This window comes from Mus pahari, chromosome 20, assembly GCF_900095145.1.
Source record: "Mus pahari chromosome 20, PAHARI_EIJ_v1.1, whole genome shotgun sequence".
NCBI classification, from domain to species: domain Eukaryota; kingdom Metazoa; phylum Chordata; class Mammalia; order Rodentia; family Muridae; genus Mus; species Mus pahari.
Window position 1 is genome coordinate 45,180,804 of NC_034609.1, and position 10,389 is coordinate 45,191,192.

At 49.5% G+C, this 10,389-nt stretch overlaps 1 protein-coding gene across 12 annotated transcripts in view; it reads left to right on the plus strand.

The window, feature by feature from the left end:
• Nucleotides 1-10,389, plus strand: part of Banp (BTG3 associated nuclear protein) — a 77,479-nt gene that overhangs the window by 54,780 nt on the left and 12,310 nt on the right. For 8 of the 12 annotated variants that reach the window (XM_029532397.1, XM_029532399.1, XM_029532393.1 and 5 more), the window contains 3 exons: nt 2,398-2,528; nt 3,985-4,056; nt 4,604-4,642. In XM_029532397.1, coding sequence (XP_029388257.1) covers nt 2,398-2,528; nt 3,985-4,056; nt 4,604-4,642 — 242 coding nt within the window. The remainder of the gene's footprint in view (nt 1-2,397; nt 2,529-3,984; nt 4,057-4,603; nt 4,643-10,389) is intronic. The other 4 variants (XM_021220128.1, XM_021220125.1, XM_029532400.1 and 1 more) reach the window with 1 other exon arrangement.

The following is a 10,389-nucleotide window of genomic DNA, read 5'->3' on the forward strand; positions in this document are numbered from 1 at the left end:
AGTGTGGAGTGGCCTGAAGCTCCACGTTTCTAGCCAGCACCCAGCCAGCACCCACCTTGTTGCTCAAGCCTGCTCTTACATCAGTGTGGCTTCCTGGTCTTTGAGCCAGCGGCTGCTTTGCAGGCAGAGACTCAGCGTGTGTGCCTGTGGCCCCTCCCGCCCGCCGCGGTGTGTCGGGCATGCTTGCTTACTAGCGTGTGGGCTCGTGTGGTCGTTTGTACCACCTTCTGTTGCTGGCAGTTGCTTGGTGTCATGATATCATGATATGTATATTTTGTGTTTTAATTTTCAGGACTTTTCTTATTAGTAGCTAGTTGTACTTTTTATTCCTTTTGCTGCTTTGTTTACAAACATTGTTGATTTCTCTAAGATGCTGTGAACACTGGCCTTGTGTAGGCAGCCAGCCACTGTGCAGTCTACTAAATGCCCAAATTCTGGCAAGTCCCCAGGGGTAGCATGTTTGAGAAGCCCTGGCAGCTGTCAGCCCCGAAGGGTGACTGTTGGGGAATGGACAAGTGCTACAGTATGTGCACTGGGCTGCCCTAGGCATCCTTCCCAGAGGACACTGCAGGCGGCTGCTCCGTGTCTTTCTGATCTGGTCTCCATCCTCCCGGCAGTGGACACGGTTAGCACAAGAACTGTGCTGAGCCTCTGTGATCTTGCGTGCAGTAGAGCCATTGGCTAGGGGATGCTGCTGAAGGGATGAGGGACTCAGGAACAGAAGGGGCGAAGGGCTCCAGAACATGAGGCTTGTTTATTGCAGTCCTCTCCCTGTGGCTTTGGGTGTGTATTGCTTAGGACTGCCTCGGGCTGCCTAAGTGGAGTGGTGACTAGGTCAAGGGACTTCTGGGATCTTTGTCATTCTGTTTGCATGTGCTGTTGTCGTAGCAACGCTAGTCTGGTATTCAAGACTATTTGGTGATGGTAAAATGTAATTAAGCCAGAATTCTAATAATTTGGAATTGGTATTGATTCCAGCTGGGTCACCTTGGAACCTTAGAATTGTTAGCAGAGACAAGGAGACACCGCACAATACTACAAATGACTTCCTTTTTTTTCCTTTACAAATATTTACAAGTTTCATCTTGTATTCCACTTTATTTATTTTGTATGTGTCTTTTCACATGCATGCCCCTGTGCTGTGTGTCGGGGATCATGGTAGTGAGGATGCGTGTGGTATGCACATGAGTGGAGCTTAAGAACATCTTTTGAGAGTAGGTGCTCTTCCTTTTTCCATGTGGTTTCTGGGGATGAGACTCAGGCGGGCAGGCTTGGTGGCAAGTGTGTTTACCTATTCAGATATCTCACTGGCCCTTACATGAGTTTTGTGTCAAGGCTAGGGTGGTGGTCTGAATGAGAATACCCCCATAAGCTCAAAGATTTGAACGTTGGCTTCCTATTGGTCCACTGTTTTGGGCAGGTCCTGCACAGTAAGAGTGGCATCTGTGCAGTGGCCAGGAGTTTAGAATGGCAGCGGGGCCAGCTCCTCCATCTTCTGCCTGTGCATGCATGTGAAGCCACAGTTTTAATTGTCACGGTGTTTTTAAAATCCCATGGGCACCTGAGGCACTGTGACACTGCTGTGGAAAGGACACAGAACTTTTCTTTGTAGTCAGCTTCATATCCTTTGTATTTCTTCTTCATACAAAATGGCAATTGCTTTCTCAGAGTTCAGGGCATTACACTGTTTGCCCAACATGTTTGTTCTGATCAACTATTACAACTCTGCCACAGAATTGCATAGTATACATTGAAAATTTTAAAAGATATATTACAAACCCTAATTTTTATTTCAGAAAATTCTGCTTGTGATGTCATTACAGTTAGAGGCTGAAGTGTGCTTCGTGTCAGAACACGTGTCTAGCATGCTGAGGCCTTAGGCTCAGTCTCCAGTACTGGGGGGGATCATTATTGTTAGTATTATAGTTAAAATTAATATAACTTATATCAAACCAAATGTCCCTTACTTTGATTAAACATAGGAAATAAACTGTGCTGCAGATGCATCTTTGAGTTAAATTTGTCTTGGAGAAGTACCACACAGTGCAGCTCTAGAGCAGGGTTGGTCCTAGCAGAGCCCTGCTGATCACTTCTGTGGACAGACCTCAAGCTCTGCAGTAGTTCAGCAGTTTGTCTAGGTGTTTGCAGGAGAAACACTTGGTTACAGCGGTGTCATTGAATCTTAACAGTGCTTACTCTGTCACAAATCTCAGTCCCCTGACTTGCAGTTGACAACTCTGCAGAGGAGAGATTCGTTCACTTGAAACTGGGAGCCAGGAGCCTTTCCTCTTCTGTAGAGATTGAGGTGGGGAAGACACGAGGGAGCCAAGATGACAGTTGTCATTCATTCTGTGTGTGGGACCTGAGGATCCTGACACTTGATCCTGTGTTCCACAGAGACCGTAATGGGAACCCCTCCTCCCACCAGTGAGCTACAGCAGTCACAGCCACAGGCCCTACACTACGCATTGGCCAACGCCCAGCAGGTCCAGATCCACCAGATTGGCGAGGATGGACAGGTGCAAGTAGTACGTATCTTTTTACTCTGTGCCCAGGGAGCGTGGGGGTGGCCGGGACAAGGCCGTGCCTTCTGTACGGCAGTTCTTCAGTATGCGCTGGGTTCCTATAGGCGCCGCACAGCGGGGAGGCAGGCCTGTGTGGGTGCTGTGTTCTGAGTCGCAGACAACGCAGAGGCTAAGCAGTCCTCTGCACCCTCTGAGCAGACAGTGGGAAGTAGGCACCTCAGAGACTGCTCAAGAGCATGACCTTGAGGGTGGCATGGGGTGTTGGTGCTTTTGGGCCACCTTGGCACAGGTTCCCAGGAGCCGTGAAGCAGAAGCACCTGGAATAGGCTTTGGCTATAAGATCTGTTTGGGCCAAGATAGAATTTAAAAAATAAAAAATTTATTTTTATTTTTTATTTTTTTAAAGTTTCTTTTTTTTTTTAAATTTTTTTTAGATTTATTTATTTATTATATGTAACTACACTGTAGCTGTCTTCAGACACTCCAGAAGAGGGAGTCAGATCTTGTTACGGATGGTTGTGAGCCATCATGTGGTTGCTGGGATTTGAACTCCAGACCTTCGGAAGAGCAGTCGGGTGCTCTTACCCACTGAGCCATCTCACCAGCCCAAGATTTATTTTTATTTTTAGTAGTGTGTAGGGTTTGTACACGTGAATGCATGTGTTCACAGAGGCCAGAAAAGGGCTTTACATACTCTGGAGCTGGAGTTATATGGGATATTGTGAGCTGCCCAACGTGGGTGCTGGGAATTGAGCTCAGGTCTTCTATAAGAACAAGTGTTCTTAACGTCAGTCATCTCTCCTGCCTCAGATTGGATTTTGAGATAGGAGTCGGAGCCTCAGGCTTCTGTGCAGCCACATTTGTTAGTTGTTTCTGTGAGTTGTCTTCCCCTCCCTCCCTCCCTCTTTCACTCTCTATTTGTTTATTTTCTTTATTTACGTTTCAAATGTTACCCCTTTCCAGGTCTCTCCCCTTTGGACTCCCCCTCTCCTCTCCCTCCCTTCCCCTTCCCCCCTCCCTCCCTCCCTCCCTCTTTATTCTTTATTTTCTTTACTTACGTTTCAAATGTCACCCCCTTTCCAGGCCTCTCCCCTTTGGACCCCCTCTCCCCTCCCCTCTCCCCAGCCTCTGTGAGTTGTTTAAATGTGAGTTTAACATCTGCCCACTTGAGTGCAGTGCGCACCTAACTCCCCCCATCTGCCGCCCTTAGCTGTGCATTCTCAGTTGGTAAATCATGTGATGAGCATTTACTTGAGGAGGCTGTGGCCTGAGCTCAGGCTGTGCACACTTCTCACCCAACGCCCGGGCCGTGGAACCAAGGCTCCTTGCTCCCCAGCAGTTTCTGAGGTGCGCATTCTCCTGGGCTGGAAGCAGCCAGGCAGGAAGGTGGCGGAGGGCTCTTGCTGTCCCCTTCAGTTTGTTTTCCTCTGATGCTTCTTGGTGTCTTCTCTTGTTGTGGATCCCACAGGGCCACCTCCACATTGCCCAGGTGCCTCAAGGGGAGCAGGTGCAGATCACACAGGACAGCGAGGTGAGTCAGGGGTCCTGTCACAGTCCCAGGGCCATACAGTCCTGCACTCTGTGTGGAACCGCTCTCTAGGAGAGATGGGGGGGGGGGGACTGGGATGCTTTTCTGGTGTCCTTTACAGTTGATGATGGTGTAAAATGGGCTCTGTGGAGAGGCACTGCACACTCAGAGGGTCCTCTGGTCCCAGCAGTGGGAGCAGCTCCCTAGCTAGTATGACTCAAGCAGACAGTGCTCTGATAATATATTCTTGCTATGGGGACCCAGCTCTGCTGTGGGCCATCGGGGCTACTGTGCACACACCTTGTGAATCTACAGTTGTTTAAAAGAAAAAAAAAAAGGCGTCCTCATTCGTGGGTCAGAGTTGAAGGAGTGGGTTTAATGTTTTATGCTTTTAATATAAGAGAAAAAGCTAGAGATTCAGCTTATACTATACTTGTTTTGCTTTTGTGGGTTTAATTGCTAAAAGGGGTTGAATTTTGTATTTAGTGGTTTCCTGGTTATTTCTGAATCGTGTGGGGAAGTCCTCACTGTTCCCTTTTGCACTGTACAGGGCAATCTGCAGATCCATCACGTGGGTCAGGATGGCCAGGTAAGTGCTCACCCTTCCCACACACTCCTTCTCACTGTGGCCTGCACGCAGTCTACTCCTCAGCACGGGACACTGCTGTCGGGTGGGGTGGGGTTGCCTCCAGCGCGAGGGAGCTGAGCCGAGCTGTCTGGGATGTGTACTGCAGGGCTCTGTCCTGCGCTTCTACTTCCTGGGCTCTCACATTGGTTTTTGCAATGGAGAAGAAACTCTCCCTAGTTTCTGCTATGCTCCATGAAAATCTGACGGACAAGGTAGGCTTAGGTCTTGATTATTGCTGTTAGACTTAAGCACTTCCTGTTCTCCTGAGTGAGGAGAGCAAGTCTCTGTTGTATATACTCTGAGGACTCATGTGCGTACTAAAGTGCCCCGATGATGGGTCCCCAGCAGCTGGGGCTGGCAGTGGGGGCTGTTTGCACCGTGTGGCCTTTGAGGAGTGTTTGTGAAGATTGGTTTTAGTTCTGGGTTGTGAGCAGTCGGGACAGGCCTCTGTTAGTGTAATGTAGCTTTCAGGACAGGCCTCCGTTAGTGTAATGTAGCTTTCACTGTAGAGGCACACAGAGCTCACTCGCCACACACGAAGCAAGCTCCCCTCCTTGTTTTCCAAAACTAACACTGTCTGCTGGAAGACCCATGCATCTTCCTCGTGCTCCCTGCTTTGGAAAGAGAAGTAAAGAGGTCCCAGGCATTTCTGCGGAGTAGCAGAAGTCGGTTCTCTTGGAGCATCTCTTGCTGTCAGCTGAGACAGCAGAGGCCCGGCCAGGCTTGAAGCTGGCTCCTCTCTCTGCCTTTGATGGCGTGGTTGGGTTTGTTTGTTGGTGTTCCCCATGGGACATCATGGCTGAGGAATGTAAAGCCCTCCTCAGGTCCCCACTGTTTCTGTAGTGAAGAGAGTTCCACCTAACATGAGGGCAGAGATCCCAATGTCAAATTCCAAGCACGGCAGCCCATGGCATGGCCACAGGCATCCAGTCAGGGACAGTGAGGCTGTGAAAGAGCCATTGCCTCAGCTCCAGGTAGTGACACCTCTGGTTCTGCCCCTGCCTCCACTGTCTCAGAAGCCTGTCCCTGCTGCCCGCTCAGCTCCAAGCAGCCTCCCTACTGGTCACTTGTCACACCAAGAAGTAACTTGTTCATCTCTAATTCTTTCTGCGTACTTTGTTTCTGTCCCCTGCTTCCCAGTGTCACTGTATCTGGGACCGAATATCAAAGGGCGCTCCCTGCTGCTCCCTTTCCTCCCAGAGGCAGCTTGCCTTTGGATGGCCATGTGCAGCACTTGCTCAAGAAGAGCTGCTTCCTGGCTGGGCCGTTAGCCAGTTGTTCTAGCTTTCCACTTGTGGAGATTCTGCCTTCATTTTGTCATCTGTCTGGTTCTCATGTCTGTTCAGTCACCTGACTCAGAATGGCTTCATTTATGGTGCAAAAGGCACAAATGCTCCACTTACCTTGATGTCCTCAGTGGGGCTAAAGAGCCCAGACCTGTGCTGGAATAGTCAGCTCTGTCACCTCTCCTCTTCCTAGATCCACAAGAGGATTGTGCCTGTTGGTCTTGAATTCTTTAGCTGAGCTGGTCTCAGGTCTTCCAGCATCCTTGTGGGAATGCTGGACTGTCCTCCTGAACACTGACTGCAGGTACTGACTGGAGATGTATGGGGAAGGTGTTGATTAGGACGCTGTCCTCGCTTGTAAAAGCTTGGGAAGACATCTATGTGGGAAGGTGGTGGGGCTTGCTGTATCAAGGCTGCAGCAGGGTGACAGGGGCAGCTGTGTCCCCAGAGGGAGGCTGTCTGCCACAGGAGGACTTGGGCACCAGAGATTCAGGGTTAATGAGGTTAGAGCCATCTGAGCTTGGCCTGTCAGGTGCACAGCTACTCCCTGTGTAGACAGCCGCTGTGGACAAGTGTGGTCAGGAGGGGCCAGTGGGGAGTAGGAACGTTTGCAGCTTCAGTGGCTGTTCTCAGTGAGTGGTGTGGGTGGGCTGTGTGCTGTCCATGTCTGCTCCTCGTTTGCACTCGCCAGCTCTAGAGGGGCTTTGTTTGCTCTTGGCCATTCTAGCTCTAAGGGTCACTGCTGTCTGCCAGTTGTCTTCCCACTTCCGGTTTCCAGGCCTTTACTGCAATGGCCTGTACTCAGTATCTCTGGACTTTGTACACAGCACTCAGTACTCAGTATCTCTGGACTCTGTACACAGCACTCAGTACTCAGTATCTCTGGACTCTGTACACAGCACTCAGTACTCAGTATCTCTGGACTCTGTACACAGCACTCAGTATCTCTGGACTCAGCACTCAGTACTCAGTATCTCTGGTTAGTAGAGAGAATAGGCAGGGGGATTCACTGGATAGTGAAATACAAACTTTAGCAGAATCCTTTAAAACATGACTTAGAAGGTCTTTGTCTGGGTTCCCACAACTGTGCTTTATCTTGGTTTGTAAGTGTAGGTTCCACATCAGAACTGATTTCAGGCTCCTCGGAATCTGGCCGAGTGCTCTGAGTTCAGCCTCAGGCGGCAGCACCCTGACACATAGGTTGTTGTCTCCCTTGTCTTCCGGCCAGTGTGTCTTCTTGTGATCGCTACCCGTCCTTTATGTGACCTTCCATTAGAGTTGGATCTGATCTGCAGTCACTGGTTGTAGCTGTGGGACAGTGAGGGCTGAGGCTGAGCCAGGGCCTCCAGGTGTTTCATCGCACCGTGGCTTTGATTCTGATGGTTCTTGTTGAGAGCATTGGGAGCCTGGCCGATTGTTTAAGCTGATTGGAACTGGTGATATCTTCTCTGGTGAAGCCATAGAACCAGTGGAGGTGGGGGACACACTGCTGCTGTCCATTCCTGACTTGTAGCTGTGAGCATGGTCAAGGAGTGGTAGGGATGGTGTGGTTTTATGAAATTGTTTGGGTGGAGCTTGGGTGGGAAGTCAAAGCATGGTCAGAGAATCTAGGACCTCTTGCAAGGGGATCTGGCAGGGCAGGGCTCCAGAATTGAGCTGTGGATGGGACAAGCATGTTGATGCAGTACTAACTTCATGTCAAGTCAGAGGGATTTCAGTCCTTAGAGTCAGTACAGTGGAGGCTTTCATGTGTGGGGGTCGTCAGAAGACTGAAAATAAAAGCCCTGAAGTGCTGAGAGCCAGAGGACTGGAGGTGTTCTTGGGAGGAGGGAGTTTCCTTGGGTGCATTGAAGGGGCTAAACAGTGACCTTTTTGAGGTCATGGGGACTTCTTGAGGCCAGCAAACTAGTAGCTACCTTGAGAAGGCCCCTGGGAGCTGGCCTTGGTCTTGGATAGTCACTGCCCACAGATGTGAGCTTTGATGGGAGTCACTGCTGCCTGTTAAGCTTCCTCCCTGTGGGTTGTTGCCTGGATAGCTGGTGCCCGGGCGGACTGCTTTAGTAGTTGATGGCAGTGTGTCTGGAGAGGTGATGTGCTTCAACCCCAGTGAGAGCTATTTCACATACTTCAGGGTCTTTCTCTCATAGACATGTGCGGTCAGAATAGCTCCCCAGGGAGCCTGGGCCTCACTGTGGCTGTAGTAGTGTTTACCTTTCTGCCCTACCATTAACTCCTGAACACCAGCTACCATGCATCCTGTTTATTGTGAACCATGCTGTGAGAGATGACTACTATTGTCAGTTAGCCTGTTAGTCTAAGACAGTCCAGGTTTTCACACAAATGGTATTTGTGCTGTAAATGGCAATATACATTTCCCTTCATTTTGATAAGTCAGAAGATAATTCTTGAATTTTATTGGAAACCCATTTATAAATTGCTGGGGCTGGAGAAGTGACTGAGTAAGAGCACTTGCCTGTAAGTACACCACCAGGGAATCTGACACCTGGGCACTGGCACTCAGTTGCATTGACCCACACACAGATACACAGACCTACACATAATGTCTTAAAAATAAAGAATGAACTCTATAAATATAATCCCATGTGTGCCAGGCCTGGTGGCACAGGCTTCCTCTAATGGCAGGTAGACAGGAGTATTGCAGTCGGTCGTGTTCAGGTGATCCTTAAACTTGTAAACCTCTCTGAAGTGCCTGCCTCTAGCTGAGCGAGCTCCTTAGACAGCCAGCTCCACGCTTCTCTGTCCTCTGGAGCAGCTGAGCTCCGACAGGGTGGGGAGCAGCTGGGTGCCTCCAAAGGCTTGTTGTGGGAATTGGACCGACTTTTGCCAAGTGTACCAAAGACGGGCCTGTTGTGTTGTGTACCTGGGCAGTGTTTGGAGCAGTGAGAGGGGGATTTAGGCTTGCATGTTACTTTGACGTCGTTTTTGTCCCGGTGGCTTTCTTGGCACTGTGTCCCATAGTTATGACAGAAGAGTTTATGAGAAGCTGGACAGTCTGTGGCTGGGAAGTAGGTTGTGATTTTTTTTTGTTGTTGTTGTTTTGTTTTTTAAAGATAACTTTGAGGAATGCTTGAACCCGCTTGTTGTTTCTGCCTGGTCACTGGAGCCAGGGCACTTTGAAGGGGCTGTGTTAGCTGTATAAGGTGAGGTGGACTCACAACACCCCGAAGCTAGCTCAGGCTAGGTCCTTCTGCTGCTGCCCCCAGTTTCCTCTTAGATCCCTCATCCCATTCTCTTCAGGGGCTCTAGACAGCCCAGGTAGGGGCAGACCTTGGAATCACAGGATCGGTTTTGATTGATTTGATAATTTTCCAATGCTATTGTTTGTTTGTTTTTTTCTAGACAGGGTTTCTTTGTCTTGGAACTTGTTTTGTAGACCAGACTGGCCTTGGACTCATAAATCTACATGCTTTTGCCTTCCAAGGACTGGGATTAAAACTGGGCGCCACCCCACTCCCCTCCCCAACTTCCCCTTCTCACCTGCCAGCTTCCAATGCACTTTCAGATTGGTAACTCTGATAGTGTTGATAGCACTGGGTACAGGTTCCGCCCCTTCTTTCTGGGGAATTGGAGCCATCAGTCACTCCTGCTGCTGAGTGCCTGTGCCTATGCTGCAGCCGAGCACTTACACATCCGCCACATGGGCACTCCTTCTCTAATTCCTACTTAGAACACGTGGCGCCATCATCCCCCCCCCCCNCCATGATAGTCCTCACTATCAACAGTGGTTATGTGGGGATACTTTCAAACCACCCTATAGCAGAGAATCCATAAGCCAGGGCCTGTCTGAATATATTAAATAATTCTATATTTATTTTTTAAGATATTGGGTACTGAACTCTTGCCCTTATTAGGAAAGTGCTATACCATTGAGTTATAGACTTTGAGGTATATAACTGTCTATTTTTGATTTTTTTGTTTTTGTTTTTTGAGACAGGGCCTCACTATGTAATTCTGGCTGGCCTGAGGCTCATAGGAATCCACCTGCTTCTGCCTCTCCTGTGCTAGGATTAAAGGCGTGTGTGCGCCATTCTGCCCAACTTTGTTTTGTGTTTTCCGTTTTGAGACGGGGTCTCACTGAGCTTTACAGGCTGCCTATGAACTTGTTCTCCAGTCCAGGACTAGTCTAGGAAGGCCTTGAGACCAGGCCCTCCTCACCCAGCTTTCTCAGTAGTTGGGGTTATAGGCCTGCACCAGCAGGTCTGCTTGTCCATGGATTTCAGGTGGAAAATGTAGGGTCATAGCGATGTGCCTAATAATAGCGATGGGATGGAGAGGAAAGGGCAGCAGCAGAGCAGTGTACACTGAAGTCACAGGGCCAGCCAGAGCATGGTGAGTTACACTGAAGTGTCACAGGGCCAGCCAGAGCATGGTGAGTTACACTGAAGTGTCACAGGGCCAGCC